The 18,498-nt window shown below is 41.8% G+C and overlaps 1 protein-coding gene and 1 non-coding gene across 3 annotated transcripts in view; both read left to right on the forward strand.

Annotated features, from left to right (window-relative positions):
• The first annotated feature begins 693 nt into the window (after positions 1-693).
• Positions 694-18,498, forward strand: part of INPP5F (inositol polyphosphate-5-phosphatase F) — a 91,977-nt gene continuing 74,172 nt past the window's right edge. For both annotated transcript variants that reach the window (XM_027960308.3, XM_042238508.2), the window contains exon 1: positions 694-957. In XM_027960308.3, coding sequence (XP_027816109.2) covers positions 861-957 — 97 coding nt within the window. In that variant the 5' untranslated portion in view covers positions 694-860. The remainder of the gene's footprint in view (positions 958-18,498) is intronic.
• On the forward strand, positions 6,029-6,135 carry LOC114110355 (U6 spliceosomal RNA). Its single transcript, XR_003586635.2, has one exon. It is a non-coding gene; the product is annotated as a U6 spliceosomal RNA (small nuclear RNA).

Genomic DNA, 18,498 nt, shown 5'->3' on the forward strand with positions numbered 1-18,498 from the left:
AGGTTCTAAGAGGAAATTCCAAAAGAGAAGACGCTCCCGCTCGGAGGAGGACAGTCTGGTTCTGGATAGACCCCTGCAGCCAGCCCCATGGGTCGCATTTCCCAGCTCTCCCAAGTCTGGGTCTCTGCGGGCAGCTCAGGCCCGGGAACGAGGGGATTTCAGGCTGTATTTGGGGACTCGGCCTGGCTTTTCTCAGAGCTGGTGAAAGTAACAACCTGCCAGCATAGGAAGGAGAGGAGGTCCCAGGAGAGGGCTTCTGCCCCAAAGGCCGCAGAGCAGCTGCGCCGCCAGACTCAACCAGACCCGGGGTTCTGACCGTATCAACCCGGGGAGGGAAGGAGGGCCCGCCAGGGGCGGGGCTTGAGAGGAGCTGTAGGAGGAGGAGGCTGGCCGGAGGGGAGAGAAGAGGCAGGAGGAAGAGCCTCGAGGGAGGAACCAGGAGGAGAAAGCCAGAAGAAGCCAGTGAAGAAGGCCGCGGGAAAGGGCAGCAAGAGGAACCGAAAGTGCACTAGGCGAAATGGGCGGGGAGGAAACGGGGAGGGGGCGGAGCCTGGGGCAGTCGGGGGAGTGGCCGGGAAGGGGGGGCAAGGAGGAGCCAAGGGAGGTGCCGGGGGCGGGGCCGGGAGAGGGGCGGAGCCGAGGAGAGGCCTCCAAGGCCGCCGCCGCTGCCGCCGCCGTCGCCGCCGCTGGGGCGAGTTCTCCTCCCGCAGGTCGGGCAGCAGGGGCGCTTCCTCAGCCGCAGCTCCCTGAAGCGCGGTCTCAGGCGGCCCCGGCCGACGAGGACTGCCCGCGCGAGCCGCCGCCGCCGAGCCGCGGGCGCACCCAAGCCGCCGCCGCCTCCCTCGGCGGCTGGGGCCGGCATGGAGCTCTTCCAAGCTAAGGACCACTACATCCTGCAGCAGGGCGAGCGCGCGCTGTGGTGCAGCCGCCGCGACGGCGGCCTCCAGCTCCGACCGGGTGAGGCTGGCGGCGGGGGGCGGGGGTCGCCCTGGGCGGGTCGGGGGGACCGGTGAGGGGGCGCGGCCGGGCCCCTCAGCCGGAGGCTGCGGATCGGGCGCCGCCTGCGGCCGTGGCGGGCGGGGCGGGCGCGAGCGAGGGCGCGAGATCTGTCATTATTTCCTGAGGGGAGGGAGCGCTCGCCGGGCCCCTTGCCCCTCCGCAGGGACAAAGGGCTGGCGACCCTCGTCCCTGCGGGCACGCTTCCGCGTCGAGATCCGCTCCGCTGCCCGGGGAGAGGGGAACCTGGGTCGAGGTGCCCGCAGTCGGGGTCGGGCCGGCGCCCACCAGAAAGTTCTGGCGAGGTGCGCCTGGCCTTAAAGGCCGCCTCTTCTCTGGAGTGCCCTCTGACCCTCCTTCCGGGCAAGTTCTGGGTTCGAATCCCGGTCGCGCCAGTTTCCGTAGAAAGTCCTGCTTGAGCTTCAGTCCCTGTTGACATCTGTGTGTTTCTGGTCCCTTATCATTATAGGCATGGCTTCATTCTGATTACCTCATAAGCACTCGATTTACAGCACCTTAAAAAATTTTTTTTAGTATTAGAATTAACCTGCAGTGTTCAACTTTTAATGTTTATGTGTGACTCAATATTGTGCGACACAGTCTCATAGGTCTGTGTTTGGGTGTCGTGTAAGCTGTCATGAGATGCCTCACTCTACAACATTAGTTTGCGTTAGGAAAACTAGATCACAGTGGTGAGTTAAGCAGGACAGTCCCTGCCCTCAGAGAGCTGACAGTCCAGGGGGCGGTTCTCTGGAGGGGCTCTGTAGCCTCTCCCCGTCAAGGGTGCCCGTCCTTTTCCCTATCACCGCAGAGATCTTCCCTTTTAGGAGATGTGAGAGAATAGAGTTCTTTAAGGAAATCGCGAGAACATTTCGAGTTTACCTGTAATTCTTGTGTGTAATCTAGACAAAGAATTACGTGGTATGAATTGGACAATATGAAAGGTACAAATCAACCTTTTGTATATATCATAGCAGTTACCATATATAGGAGGGTTTCCAAGGATTTGATCCCTTAATATATTATTCCCAATCACAACAACCTTACCAGGCAGGTGGTGGTATCTTCATTTTCAAGTGAGGAGACAGGTGTGAAAGGTTGAGTAACTTGCTGGAGGTCACAGAGAGGAGAATTGGCCCCTAAGACACTTGCTGACCGGTTCTACTACTTGCCTTGGAAGCTCTGGTGGTTGATTTGCTAGAGCAGTGAAGGAGAACTTAGTTGTCGTTTTTTTCCGCCCCCCTAGATTTGGGGTGTGTTTTCTTGCTATTACATTTCCTCTATTCAGAATGGAAGAGAAACTACTGCACCCAGATAAGGTTCTTGATAATCTTGAGACAGATGGTGTTGTAGATAGGCTAATTTTGGCCAGTCTCCAGTCATTCTTTTCTGTTTTTCCTGATTTGATCATTTGCCCGGTCTTTCCCCCCACCCCGCCCCCAATGTTTGGGGAAGGCTTCAAGTGCAAACTGAGGGAAGGTAGATTGCAAAATTCCCTAGGCTGCCAAAGAGCCAGCTCTTTGGATTCTAAGGGCTTAAAATTAACTATTTCAGCTGGATAGAACTTGACATCATCTTTAACTCACTGGCAGAACACTTCTGCACTTCATTTCCTCAGCTGTAAAATGAGGGTTTGACTTTTTTGGTCTTTGTACATAATGAAACGTTTTTGAAACAATGCCAGTTTAAGTGTTTGTTCGGTGTACCTCTCTGAGGACAAGAATAGCCGTGTTTCGTGGAAAACACTCAGGAAATCTCTAGGTCACTTGTGTGTCAGTATGGCTTCCCTGGCTCAGAGGTTAAGGCATCTGCCTTCAATGCTGGAGACCCGGGTTTGATCCCTGGGTCAGGAACATCCCCTGGAGAAGGAAATGGCAACCCACTCCAGTATTCTTGCCTGGAGAATCCCATGGACGGAGGAGCCTGGTTGGCTGTAGTCCACGGGGTTGCAAAGAGTTGGACACGACTGAGTGACTTCACTCACTCACTCACTTATAGTGAATTGAGGCAGATATAAGTAGGGATGGGCGTGGTTGTCTCCCTTTCTAGGGCTACTCTCTCCTTTTCTCTCAGCCCCTAAGATTTATAGAGATGAACCAGGATGGTGGAATTACATGAAAGGAGGTAAGTCCTCTAAATAGATGACTTTAAGTGAATTATTTGTCATTCTGTTTGGTTTGTGTTCATTTCTTGTACACAGAAACCTGTCCAGTCCTAATAGCTTTAGAGATAAGTTGCTCCCCTCAAGTGAAGTAAGTCAGCCCTCTTCCAGGGCTTCCCTGGTGGTTCAGACGGTAAAGAATCTGCCCCCAGTGTGGGAAACCTGAGTTCTATCCCTGGGTCCGGAAGATCCCACAGAGAAGGAAATGGCTTCCCACTCCATTATTCTTGCCTGGAGAATCCCATGGACAGAGGAGCCTGGCGGGCTACAGTCCATGGGATTGCAGAGTCGGACACGATTGAGTGACAAATGCTGATACTGATTAGGGATAAGTTGTTCCCCTCAAGTGAAGTAAGTCAACTCTTACAGGGTGCCGGCTAGTAGCTTACCTTTCGAGTGGAAGAATACTTAAACCCATACTTCTGAGCTGAGGAAGCTCAAATGGGCTATTGGCTTAAGACTTTAAGGAAACTTAAGGGAAACCTGGGCCTAGATTTTGAATTAAGCTATGTAATTTGAATTACCATTTATGTATCCAAAGTCCCTATCAGAAGGCAAATTAATTATTTTCTGAGTAAATTGGTTGTAGTCTTGGCAGTTAGGTTTATCTCACTTCTTAGGATATAGCCAACCGCAGACTAAAGTAGACCAAAAATACAGAGGAAGGAAGAGGCCATTATCTTTCAGAAAACCCTGTTTGGAACACCTTCAGGTGTTCAAGTACATATAGCGAGCAAATAAAGAACCTCATGCTCTTGACTTTAAATAGTTTATCCTATCTAGTACTCAAGAGACTCTAAAGAATGACCATAGAATAAATGAGCCAACTCATTGGAAAAGACCCTGATGCTGGGAAAGAGTGAAGGCAAAAGGAGATGGGGTCGGCAGAGGATAAGATAGTTGGATGGAAGCACTGACTCAATGGACATGAGTTTGAGCAAACTCTGGGAGATAGTGGAGGACAGAGGAGCCTAGTGTGTTGCAAAGAGTTGGACATGACTTAGTAACTGTACCACAACTACTAAATGGAATAATGGCTTTTTAATTGTTATCAGATCTCTGTACACTAACTTAAAATTCTCCATTTTATTGGATCATTTCCCTCTGCTTTTACAGCCAGTTTTGCTGTTGTTTGTAATTAAAGCATTTACGATCTTTCATAGTTTCTTATTGATTATTCACCTGAATATATTACTAGCCAGCTCCCTTTTGTTTCTAAAGGGCAGTATCATAAACCCAAAAGAGCCTGTGAACATTGTGATTTTTATGTTTGTGGCTATTGAACAACCTGAAACAATATTCTTTTCTAGTGGTATCAGATGGATCATTATTGATATGTAAGGTTAAAATGACCATTTCCTTAGCTTCGAATGCTTGTTACTTTTGGTCTCTTTTCCTTATTTTGTAAGATCCAGTTTGGATGCCACCCCTTCTCTGTGCTCACCACACTCTGCATTCCTGGGGCAGAATTATTGGTCACCTTTTTGTGTTTCCAGGTGTTTCATACACTTGGTACACATTTTGTTTGTAGCTCTTACTGCTTCGTATAAAAATAGTTTTCTTACTTCTTCCCCAGTGGACAGAGCATTCCTCAATCGAGGACTTTATTCTGCTTATCTTGGTATCTCTGAGCTTGAGTGTTGGACACAGAAGGCGTTTTTGGTTGAGTTGAACTGAATTAAATTAAGTCCGGGTTTTCTCTCAGTAATATCATTGTCATAAATATAGGATATTGTGTTATACTCACTCATTTCAGGGCCTATTTTGAATATCTTCTAACTGGGGTGGAAAATCTGTCCAGCTGAATAAGGAAATAAATGTGAGGAAAGATGCATTTCCACTTGTGATGTTTTTCCGATTTAACGACACTTAAAAAAATTCTTTGTGATGGTATTTCTTATTTTCTTTAATGTTGCTTACATTTTTTCTTCTAAAGAGTTGAATATTTTTTCTGGTGTTTCCATTCTTTTAAGGATAATGCATAGTCTGGGATCATACTTAGAACTGCTTTTTGGGTTAGGGGCTTCCCTGGTGGCTCATGCAGTAGGAAATCTGAATTCTATTCCTGGGCCAGAAAGATCCCCTGAAGGGAATGGCTACCCACTCCAGTATTCTTGCCTTGAGGATTCTGCGGACAGAGGAGCCTGGCGGGCTACAATCCGTGGGGTCACAGAGAGTCAGAGATGACTGAGCGACTAACCCTTTCACTTTTTACTATGTCTCTCTCAGGGTAATGGCCACCAGAGGAAAGTATTTAGTTTTATTTTCAACCACAGAAAATGGTAAAGTACTGTGTAAACATTCAGTAACCTTCTGAGAGTGGAGTTTCACTATCTGAGAATAAGGGCTGTAATTAAAAAAAAAAAAGCAATGTAATATAGTCCACCGTTGGGGAAGGGTGATATGGTCTTATCTCTTTAATCTTAAAATTGCTTCCACTTGTCCTTGTAGGTATTGTTCTGATAGACCAGTATTATATAAGTTACTGCTGTGTGTTGCTTCATTCTGAAACGAAGTGACCACAAAAAGATGGTAGAGCGTGTCATACACGTGACATTCACAGAGTGTGTAAACTAGAGATGAAACTGATAAATACCAGTGAACAGTTATTGGAGGGGATGCTAGTTATCTGTTAGAATGCACAGAAACATAAAAATGTGTTCGTGTTTTTCCTAGTTATTTTTTGATAATGAAATTATTTTTAATATGTCATGAAAACTTTTTTGAATGAGATTAGCTACAGAACTGACATCTAAATAGAACTTTTATCTCCTTTGCAAAATTTTATTTTATGAAACTGTTCAGTTAAGCATTTTGTGTTATATAGTATTTGAAAAAAATTTTAACTTTACCTTTTAAAAAAATCTTGTGGTGCTCGCTTCGGCAGCACATATACTAAAATTGGAATGATACAGAGAAGATTAGCATGGCCCCTGCGCAAGGATGACACGCAAATTCGTGAAGCGTTCTATATTTTTTGTCTGACGCAGGATACAGCATGCTTGGGGCTGGTGCATGGGGATGACCCAGAGAGATGTTATGGGGAGGGAGGTGGGAGGGGGGTTCATGTTTGGGAACGCATGTAAGAATTAAAGATTTTAAAATTTAAAAAAAAAAAAAAAGAACCAGGTACAAAAGAAAAAAAAATAAAAATAAAAAATCTTGTGTACTAAAACTTCACAAAGTACCTTGACAAAATATAATGGGGCATTTAAATTTAACAATTAGTTATTAAATATATTGTAAAAATCTTTTAAACCGTTGTTGTTGCTGTTGAATAACCAGTTTTTTCTAGTGTCTATAGTTTTCAGTTTCTTTTAAAGCTTACCAGGTTTATACCTTGAAAACTTCTTACCCCATATTTTATATTTCTGACAGGCCAGCAGTTGGATTGAGATCTGTAAACTTATTTTATGAACATTTACTGTTACACATGCAAAGTAGAAAACATCTTTCCAAAAATTTTCATCCTTTCTTTGGCTTAAAAAAAAAGTAGTCTTTGTAGGGTGAATGATGACAATTTTCAGAATCAAGTTTTACAGATAGAGGGAAGGTTTTGTGCATATTGTCTACTTTGTCAGCTAAGATTAATAGTAGATAATAATACTCTGAGACAACCTAGAGGGTTGGGAGGTGGGAGGGAGGTTCAAGAGTGAGGGGACATAGGTATACCTATGGCTGATTTGTGTTGATGTATGGCAGAAACCAACATAATATTGTAAAGCAATTATCCTTCAATTAAAAATAAATACATTAAAAATAGTAGCTAATAACAGTGGCTTTTATTTATTGAGTATTTTTGTGAACCAGACACTGTTCTAAGCCCTGTATGTGTCCTGTTTCATGTCATCCTCCCAATAAATCTTAGATTTTTCTAATTCTGATTTTACAGGGACAGAGAAGTAATTTGCCCAAGTTTAAAGAATACGAGGGAGAGCCAGACTTCCAACTCCATACTGACTCCAAAGCCAAGTTTTTCTCAATATTGACAAAAATGTTTTATAAACCTTTCTACCTTCTTGACCGCAAAGTTATAGGATTCATATATATATTTAATAATATTTATTTATGGCTGTGCTGGGTTTTCATTACTGCGTGGGCTTTTCTCTAGGTGCACAAGCTTCAGTGGTTGTGGCTCCTGGCCGCAGTCATTGTATTACCAGGGGCTTAGTTGCTCCGTGGCATGTGGAGTCTTCATAGATCAGGGATGGAACCTGTGTCTCCTTCGTTGGGAGGCGGATTCTTTACCACTGAGCCACCAGGGAAGCCCTGGGATTTATATTTTTATGGGGAATATCTGAAACATATCTGTAACAACCATAACTCATTATCATGTAGTCTGTGTAGAGAATAAAATAGCCTCTCAAATGTTGAAGTATGCTCATTGAGGAAGGATCTATGGATCGATAGAATAAAAGACTGATAATGGGACTCCTGGCTCTTTGACATTTCACCTGTCCTGAGTCTTGTCTTGTAAACTAGTTTGTATAGTTACCGGGAATATTGTTTTTTTAAATAGATTGACTAGTTTTTCCAGTTAGGGTCAGTTTATCAGGTTTCTCAGGTTTCTTAGAACATTTGGGGGTTGGGGAGGGAATAGAGAGAGGGAAGATCTTGAAGCAGAAACACTGATAAGTACTGGATGGGAACTATTTCACCTGGTGATGAGCAACCTGAAGCCTTCCCAGTCTAGCTTTGCAAGAGTTCCAGATCCAGTTTCACAGACATCCTTTCAGAGCACATAAAGCAGAGAGGGAATGGAGGAGGAAAAGTCTTTAGGGCACCCGCCTCCGAAAAGGGGAGGGACTTTCATAGCATCACTGATTCCGAGATGCTTGTGTTCTGACCAGGCCATGACAGCAGAGACCAGGACTTGCCAAAGGCTGGCTTCAGAGGAGAGGCAGCATGCAGGCCTTTAGGGCAGAGCATGAAGGTGTCAGGAACCAGGGTGCCCAGAGAGCTTGGTCTTTCCAGAACGTGACTACATTGGTGCTGTTCCAGGATGTCCAGCCATATGGCTTCCCTTGTCCCACCTGGGCAGCCTGACTTAGCCCACTCAGGGAGAGGGAGGTGGAGATTCATTACTGTGTCCCTCCACGTAGCCCACTGCTGGTCTTCTGTAAAAATGGTAGGAATGAATTGAAGTAAGTCTGGTTTCTGGTTGACCCCATGTATCTTGAGCAGCAAAGAGGTTGTTGTGAGGATTAAATAGAGAACAGAAGAACAGAGGACTAAAATGCTGCTGTCTTAACCAGCTCTTTAAAAGATGCTAGTCTCTCATCATTTTATTCAGGAAAGGGAGGAATCTGAATTTTAGTTCTGTGGGGTTCAACAGATCTTTTTTGTTTTTAAATGAAAATAAATGAGACTCAAAGACATTTTTTATTTTTCTCTAGCTGGCCCTATGTCAAAAAAAATTGCTGGTTGCTGATTTTGGTTTTTATGATTTATGACAAAATTAGCTAATGTATTTGCAGATAGATACAAGGCTATTGGAAAATCAAACTAATTTGGGTATAGTATTGATTGAGTGTATTCTGAGAGCCGTAGTCTAACCTTGATGTGGTTTTCTGAGGATTTAAATGTATTAGGTCTTTAAGAGCTGTATTATTATCTCTTTGTACACCTTATTGTAAGCTGTACTATTCCTATTCATATGTTTTAAGATATAACCTTTTAAAATCTAGCAAACACAAGTCTAAGAAGTAACAGCAATGTTTAAGAAAGTGAAAATCACTCAGTTGTGTCTGACTGTTTGTGACCCCATAGACTGTAGCCTACCAGGCTCCTCTGTCCATAGAATTCTCCAGGCAAGAACACTGGAGTGGGTTGCCATTTCCTTTTCCAACAATGTCTTAGAATCTCTAACAAATAACTCTTTAGCTGGGTTAAGTCATAATCTTATGTGTCAGCTGACCATAATTGAGCTGAGAATGTTTGAATTAGATTATGTTTACCAAAATAGAGAAATAATACATTAGTTTATTATCAGTAGCTGTTGATAATACATTAAGTAATATTTAAGTAGTATTTAAAAGGTGAGGGTTAACACTGAACATTTAGCATTATAGTACTATCACAACACATAGTGGTAGTATCTTAATTAAATCCCATGCTCTGTTAAGATGACTCATTTTCTGGTTGCTGTGAGACCCTTAAAAGAACTGCTCTCATTCACAAAAAAAGCATCCTCTCCTGCCAGCTTTCTTTGAGGCTGGTTGAAGGAAGTACAGGTTGATTTTAGGTCAGTATTCCATGTGTTTTCTTTTAAGTTACCTCATTTTAATTGCAGATTCTTTCAAATTTAACCTTGAATTTCTTTAGCTTTATAGTGGGATATATAAAAATACAAAGTGCATTATTTTATCTTTATGAAAATTTATGAATCTTATTCTTTGAAACCACATTTTTACTTACACTGAACTTCAAATTCCAGTTTCGGCAATGGTCAACATACATAATTTGAAATAGTCCTAACATCTAACTGAAATGTTGGGGCATTTTAAATATGCTACAGTGCTCTTAATTTTAGTAGTTTGCGTGTATAATATTAATGATGCTTCATGTATAATATTAATGATGCTTCATGGTGTCATTCATACATTGTTTTTATGGCAGATATAAACATTCTTCTCCCCATTTCCAGCGTAATAGCCCTCCCCTCCCCCAGGGAACAGTTGTGGTGGGCAGACCAAAGAATTTGGCAGAGTTTCTAATTTGCTACTCTCTCTCTGGGCACTTGTTTTTCTTGACTTCCAGGATTCATCTCCTGTAGCTGTATTTATCCCTCTTTGCATCTTTCAAATACTCCCCACTCCAACAACTAACTTAGTATTCTATTTTGTTCTCCTTCCAAATTATATTAAGTCTGAAATTCTGTGAAGTCATTTACTTATTTCAGCAAATCTTTATTGAAGATCTGACTGCTAGGCGTTGTGCCTGTATAAAAAGTTGGATAAAACACTCTCTCTGCCCTAGCCCAGGTAGTGGTCCAACAAGAGAAAGCCATACATGGTATTATAGAGTGACAGAATCCCTTGGACTGCAAGAAGATCAAATCAGTCAATCCTAAAGGAAATTATCCCTGAATATTCATTGGAAGGACTGATGCTGAAGCTGAAACTCTGATACTTGGGCCACCTGATGCCCAAGAACTGACTCTTTGGAAAAGACCCTGATGCTGGGAAAGATTGAAGGCAGGAGGAGAAGGGGACGACAGAGGATGAGATGGTTGGATGGCATCACCAACTTGATGGACATGAGTTTGAGCAAGCTCTGGGAGTTGGTGATGGACAGAGAAGCCTGGTGTGGTGCAGTCCATGGGATCGCAAAGAGTCAGACACCACTGAGCGACTGAATTGAGCTGACTCAGAGTGACAGATACTGTGATAGAGCTGAGTTCAGTGGAAGATTTTAACTGGGTCTTGACATTCAAAGCCTCTGCTTTTTTCTAAGATAATGAAAATGTATTTTTCTCCCTAATAAAGAAATGGGAAGAAGGGAGTTCTTTGATTCCATGAAGTTCCTTCCAGCTGTAAATAGTCTGTGATTGTTTCTTATCTAAGAGTAGACAGTCTTGAAAGAAACTGTCTATGTGACTGGTGAACTTTAATGGTTTTTTTTTGCCTTGCCAGAAATAACTTTGTATGCACAGTGCCTTGGTTCTAACTAAGTACTCAGAAAAAAAAAAAAAAAAAAATTATGGGGATGAATAGTGCCTAACTGGCCAGACTGAAATAGTACAGGTTCTCCCCTGCACTCCCACCCCCACAGAGCACTCTACTGCGGCCCCTGCTTGATCTAGAAGCGGTTCTTGATTTGAGGCCAATTAAAATAGACCTGATGGTGTGTTTGAAGGTAGAGCTTTTTGGTGGTAAGGACCTATGGTATCAGAATGACTATACAGACAATCCTAGATGGAAGAGAATAAGTTTTGAACAGTTTCTGGGGAAAGCTAGGAAGTTATTTAAACACCGACAGAGACAAAGGTTACTGTCAGAATGCTAATTTTATGCTATTTTAATCTGTTACCAGCTCTAAAATGAGCTAAGGAAAATACCAATTGTTAGCTCCCCTATGCTCTTATTTAGCTCTCAAATCCTACTTCTGAATGTCATATTGCCCTGAAGAACAGTTTTTGGGAGAGCAGAGGTCAGGAGTGCATCGCACTGCCATGTTTCTTGGGTGATGCCTTATGAATTTGTTATCCAAAGGTTTAGCTAAGCCTTCTTTGGACTGGTTATATTTTCAGTTTCCTAAGGTAATGAGTTGGGAAAGTTGTCATTTAAGTTTATACTTCCCTTCATTTATTTTCAAACTGTGTCTTTTCAATCTCTGTGCCCTATACTGTTATTCTGAATGTACTGTAAAGACCGCATCTTTTATAATCTTATATATATTCATCAGATCCTCTCAGGACCTAAGTCTTTTACTTTAGTTGTCCTCTGTCCTTTTTTTGGAGTTGCACCGGGTCTTTCTTGAGATGTGACAGTTAGAACTTTATACTTCAAATAGAGAATCATAACAATTTTTAGTTTGGATACAGTTTTAAAAATTTTTTTAAACTATTTTTACTTATTTATTTGACTGCCCCAAGTCTTAGTTGAAGCATATGGGATCTTGTTCCCTGACCAGGGATCAAACCCTGGGCCCCCTGCATTGGGAGCATGGAATCTTAGCCACTGGACCACCAGGGAAATCCCCCTAAAAAAGCAATTTTTTATTGAAGTATAGTTGATTGACAATGTTATGTTAATTTCTATGGTGTAGCAAAGTGACTCAGTTCTACATATATATTCTTTTTTTATATTCTTTTCCATTATAGTTTATCACAAGATATTGCATATGATTCCTCTGCTGTACGATAGGACCTTGATGTTTCTCTATCTTGTATATATCCTAGTTTGATGCCAGGTTGAGAAGATCCCCTGGAGGAGGGCATGGAAACTCTCTCCAGTATTCTTGGCTGGAGAATCCCAGGGACAGAGGAGCCTGGCGGGCTACAGTCCATAGGGTCACCCAGAGCTGGACATGACTGAAGCAACTTAGCAGGAACACATGTGTGCATGTATTAGTTTACATTTGCTAATTCCAAACTCCTAATGCTTCCTTTTTCCACCCCTCCTCTGGCAACCACAAGTCTTTTCCTCTGTGTTGGAGTCTATTTCTGTTTCATAGATTTGTTTATTTGTGTTGTATTTTAGATTGCACATATAAGTGATATCATACGGTATTTGTATTCTCTTTCTCTTTCTGACTTACTTTGCTTAGTATGGTAATCTCTAGGTCCATCCATGTTGTAGTCCATGGTATTTATATATACATCACATCTTTTTTTTAACCATTCATCTGTTAATGGGCTTTCAGGTTGTCTCCATGTCTTGGGTATTGTAGATAGTGCTGCTGTGAGCATAGGGGTGCCTGTATCCCTTTGGATTATAGTTTTGTCAGGATATATGCCCAGGAGTGGCTTACTGGATCATATGGCAACTGTATTTTTAGTTTTTTGAGGAACCTCCATGTTCTTTTCTATAATAGTTGCACCAATTTCCATTCCAATCAACAGTGTAAGAGGGTTCTCTTTTCTCCATACCCTCTCCAACATTTGTTATTTGTAGACTTTTTAGTGATGGCCATTCTGACCTGTGTGAGGTGGTATACCTTCTTGTAGTTCTCTAATAATTAGTGATGTTAAGGATCTATTCACATGCCTGTTGGTCACCTGTATGTCTTCTTTGGAGATGTGCCTATTTAGAACTTTTGCCCCCAAAAACACTTCCAAATATCCTTCATGATCAAAACTTTGTAGCCCTGTTGCTGCACTGTAATTATTAATAAAGCCCTGTTTTAATGGAGAAGTCTAGAAATTCTTAGGATCCCTTTTCTAGGTATGTATCTCATCTTTTAACTGTTCTGAGTTTTTTTTTTTCTTTTTTCTTTTTCCCCTAGGGTTACTTTTTTAAATGTATTTTTTTTTTATACTAGCTTAACCAGCTTTTGCCAGTTCATTGTATTGTGAGCTCTTTCGGCAGTTTATGGTACTTAATTATATGAAAATAGTTCAAAGCTGTACATGGACAGGCATCATCTTTGAATCAGACTGGTAGGATAAAACTAAGCTACTAATGCAGAGTCCAACTAGTAGCCTATGATCAGTTTGACCTGTAATTCTCAACCTGGCTTACCTTAGAATCTTCTGGAAGAAATTTGCAAAATACCTATGCCTGGGCCGCACCCTGACCAACAGAGTCAGACTCTCCAGGTGTGGGGCCCAGGCATCAGTATTTATAAAGCTCCCAGATGATGACAATGATGGCCAAGGTCCAGGGCCACTCAGCTGGAGTTCACACTGGGAAAACAGTAGCTGTTAGAACTTTTAAATTGGATTAACTCTTTAGCTTGCTGAATGCTAGAAAATAATTACTGTTAGAGTTGAGAGAAATGTATATCAAATTTTGCATTTATAAGAAGGCAACTGAATCAAATTACTCCTTAACCTTTTCTTCTGGCCTAATTAAATTTTGAGAATTGAAGTATGGATAAGCTAACCACTGGACCTTCTAGTTCCACATTGTAGAACCCTTTCCCTCATCTGTTTGACTTTGGTGTTGGTAATTGCCTTTTCAGAGCAATAATACCTTTTGTCTTTAGCAGGAAATGAAACAGGTCAGATTATGTATGTATACCTTGGACCTTGTTCTTTTTTTTTTTTTTTGACACAGGAGAAACTGCCTATAAACTTCAGCAGCTCTTCAAAGCCCAGGGTTGTTCTTGGGCTCAGAGAGCGACATCAGTTATGGCTCTTGGAATGAGTGACTCATACTCTCTGCAAGCACACAGTACTTAATCATTTGTTTTCTGTATACCAGGAAGAGGAGGGCATATGAAAATAGAAGCCATGTACTGCCAAATGGGATCTGAAATAAGAGTGGAAATGTTGACCTAATGGGTCAGACAACTTATGACAAAATACTTATGTTTGGGGGTGTATGTTCCTTTAATGATTTCATTAATTAAAATTTGGCATTATTTCCCAAACCCTACGCTTTTGTAATTGGTAAGCAACTCTACTCTTTGCTAGATAATTTTGATAATCCTAAAATTTAAAACCTATTTGCAAACTTCAAATGTTTCTGTTTTGAAATTGTGTGCCACATTGGAATATGCCTTTCAAGGAAGGCTTAGAAGGCAGTACATTTGTTGGAGCAGATAAATTACCTGGCTATTCTTTGTGGAAGGACAAGCCTACTGGCCATTTTCACTGCCATTCCCATGCCTTCTGCCTCCAGAGTAACCATTAATAATGGTGACAGGGTGTCCATTAATAAGCATATGCTAAGTTACTGCATGCAATCCACGGGGTCAAAAAGAGTCGGATGCAACTGAACTGAAGTTACTACATATGCTTAGACCAATATGGTTTATACTGGTCTCTATGTGAACACTCTGCTAGTGCTTTTATTTTTATTTCCTTAGTAACAGATTAAAAACTACACATATATTTTGAAGTATCTATTGTGTGTTAGACACTGTACCAGGCATAAAGTCATAGCAGCTCAAAAAGACACATTTAGCCTCCCTTCTTGTGCCAGTTACGTAGCCTGCTTCAGACCTTCCTCCACTGGCTTGTCTCTTGTCTCTTTATTGGTGTGAGAAACTTTGAGCACTTCTTAGAGATTTTAAGATAATTTAAAATTTCCCAAATTTTAGTTGTCTTTCATTGTGAGAAATAATCATTTATTACATTTATTGAAAGAGAAATGCTTTTATTATTAAAAATACCCACCTAGCAGAGATTTGTGTTTTGGGACTTTTCTTATTTTTTAATATTTATTTTTAACTGGAGGATAATTACTTTACAATGTTGGATTGATTTCTTTTGTACAGCAGTGTGAAGCAGGAGTTGACTCATTGGAAAAGACTCTGATGCTGGGAGGGATTGGGGGCAGGAGGAGAAGGGGACGACAGAGGATGAGATGGCTGGATGGCATCACCGGCTTGATGGACATGAGTTTGAGTGAACACCGGGAGCTGGTGATGGACAGGGAGGCCTGGTGTGCTGGGATTCCTGGGGTCGCAAAGAGTCGGACGCGACTGAGTGACTGAACTGAGCTGAACTGAGCCTCCCTCCCAGTCCCATCTCACCCTCTGTCGTTACAGAGCATCTTCCCACTGGCTGTCTGTTTTACACATGGTAATGTGTATATTTCAGTGGTACTGTCTTAGTTTGTTCCATCTTTTCCTCCCCCTACTGTGTCCAGAAGTCTGTTCTCTATATCCGTGTCCCTATTCCTGCCCTGCAAATAGATTCAGCAGTAACGTTTTTCTAGATTCCGTATATATTTATTTTCTCTTTCTGACTTACTTTACTCTGTATAACAGGGGTCTAGGTTCATCCACCTCAGTTTAGCTGACTAAAATTTATTCCTTTTATGGCTGAGTAATACTCTTTTGTATACATGTACCATAACTGCTTTATCCATTCATCTGTCGATGGACATATAGGTTGCTTCCATGTCCTGGCTATTGTAAATACTTATGCAATGAATGAACATTGGGGTACACATGTATTTTAGAATTGTGGGGTTTTTTTCAGAGTATATTCTCAGTAGTGGGATTGCTGGGTCATATGGTAGTTTTATACTTAGTTTAAGGAATATCCATACTATTCTCCATAGTGACTGTATCAATTTGCATTCCCACCCACAATGGTTCCCTTTTCTCCACATCCTCTCCAGCATTTATTGTTTGTAGTTTTTTTGATGATGGCCATTCTGTCCATTGTGAGATGATACTTCATTGTAGTTTTGATTTGCATTTCTCTAATCAAGAACAGTGTTAAGGGACTGTCTTTAAACGGTAAAAACTTAAGATGTCAGTCTTATTAAAAGTCAAAGACAATAAGCAATTGGTGGGAGAAGATTTCCAGTTCACTCTTTCATGCTTGTTCCTATTTACCTATTTCTCTGGTTCAGCTGCCCTTGAATGAGTGAGTCCCTGTTGTGTGTCAAACCCTGTGCTAGGCTGCAAGCATACATCCCATCCCTCCACAAACAACAGCCGTGTAATTGATCTGCTGCAACAAATGTATTGTTTCCTAATCTTCTTTTGAAAAGTATATTCTGTAAACAAAATAGGTCTAGAATTAAATTGATAGGAAAATTGAGACTTGATAGTCTTCTTTTTGAGTCTTTAGGAGTCTTTTAATTGGTAAGTTGACATTTTACATTTATTATAATTAATAACAACAACACTGCCTCTTACTCATCTTTTCCATTTATTGTGCTTTTTCTCAGTTTTTTTTTTTTTTTGTTCTATCACCTTTTACTGTGTTCCACTGGGTAGTATGATTTTTATTTTATTTTGTTTTTGTTTTTTGGATGGTGTGAAATTTTTCAGATATCTTTCTGTTGCTGATTAGAAGTTACCCATCCTGTTTTTCATCCTTGTGTTTCTCAGAACTTCAGACCAGTACTTATTTTCACATATACAACTGAAGTCTACTGATGTCTGTAGCATATTAAAAAGCAGAGACAGTACTTTGCCAACAAAGGTCTGTCTAGTCAAAGCTATGGTTTTTCCAGTAGTCATGTGTGGATGTGAGAGTTGGACTATAAAAAAAGCTGAGCGCTGAAGAATTGGTACTTTTGAACTGTGGTGTTGGAAAAGACTCTTGAGAGTCCCTTGGACAGCAAGGAGATCCAACCAGTCCATCCTAAAGGAAATCAGTCCTGAATATTCATTGGAAGGACTGATGCTGAAGCTGAAACTCCAGTATTTTGGCCACCTGGTGGGAAGAACTAACCCACTGGAAAAGACCCTGATGCTGGGAAAGATTGAAGGCAGGAGGAGAAGGGGACAACAGAGGATGAGATGGTTGGATGGCATCACTGACTCAGTGGACATGGGTTTGAGTAAACTCCAGGAGTTGGTGATGGACAGGGAGGCCTGGCGTGCTGCAGTCCATAGGGTTGCAAACAGTTGAACACGACTGAGTGACTGAACTGAACTGATGTCTGTGTCTTTTCCCAAGCAATATTTCAACCTCCATTTAGACTTTACCTCGTCTCGATTTTTCCTCTGCAGTGTAAGGGACTTCGGGGAGGGGAGGAAGCTTGCAGTCATGCTTGATTTGCCATTTGGACCTGAATTGGGTTGCTGGGACTGAGACTGCATGCCTAATTTTGAGCTGCATCAGAGCCCGGTATCTGTTTCACATTCTGAAGAAACAGAATTTTGGGGGCATATATAAGCATTGAGATATTTCATAAAACCTTTATTACTCTCAGAAAGCCTTTAGGGATTATGGCCTTACCATAAATTTTAATGCAAAAAAACATTATTGAAGTTGTTTTTTTAAATATCCTTTTCTTAAAAAAATAAAAGCCATATGTAGACTCTTGATCTAAAAATCTATAGAGAGATTTATTGAGTGGTAGGAACCTGGAATTTTAAATGCATATACATTTCCCAACTTGAAGTAAAAGTTATTGAACATTTATGTGCCAGACATTGTGCTGGGTACTTTCACACAATTCTTTCATTTAATCCTCATGAAAACCCTGTAAGTTAGATGGATTCCTGCTTACAAAAGCGGAACCTGAAGTTGAAAGAGGTTCTGAGACTACAGTAGAGCTAGTAGGACTTTCTCTCGGGACACGGAACGCAGATTGTAGAATCTCTGGACTCTCTCCAGCCTTTCATTTCCAGACTTGGAGCCAGGCCGCCCTTCTGCACACGCCTGTCATTGGATCTCCGGCTTTAGGATTGCCCCTTTGGGTCCACTCTGTACATAGTGGCCCTAAAGTTCAATCTCACATGCAAATCTGCCCTCTCTGGAGGAAATGGCTCCTGAATTTACTATCTGTGGCCCTCCTGAGTTGGTCCCTGTTTGGTTTCTCAGCCTTATTCTTACAGCTTCCTGCCTTTTACCTTAGGGCCTTACCGTACCAAACCATTTAGAGTCTTCATTGCATTCAGTAAATATGTGAGTGCCTGTTATGTATTAAACAATCTGCTGGCTGCGAGGCTGCCCAGGGCTTTTCTCATGACCCAGATGGAGGAGGTCCTGGTTCTCAACAAGTACAGCAGCAGTGCGGATGGAGAGAAGTGAAACATCACATATGAGGAGGTGGAGTCAACAGGACTTGGTGAGGAAGGAAACCATTTTGAATGTCTCCCAGGTTCTGGCTTGTGCAGCTGGAATGATGGTGGTGAGCTGGAAGACTCCGTATAATTTAAAAATGAGAGCATCATATCTGAGTAATCACACCTGGTAGGGAAGCTTATGATATTAGAGGTATGATAGAGCATTGGACTGAGAGTGAGAAATGGGGTTTCGG

This window comes from Ovis aries, chromosome 22 (assembly GCF_016772045.2).
Source record: "Ovis aries strain OAR_USU_Benz2616 breed Rambouillet chromosome 22, ARS-UI_Ramb_v3.0, whole genome shotgun sequence".
In the NCBI taxonomy this organism is placed as follows: domain Eukaryota; kingdom Metazoa; phylum Chordata; class Mammalia; order Artiodactyla; family Bovidae; genus Ovis; species Ovis aries.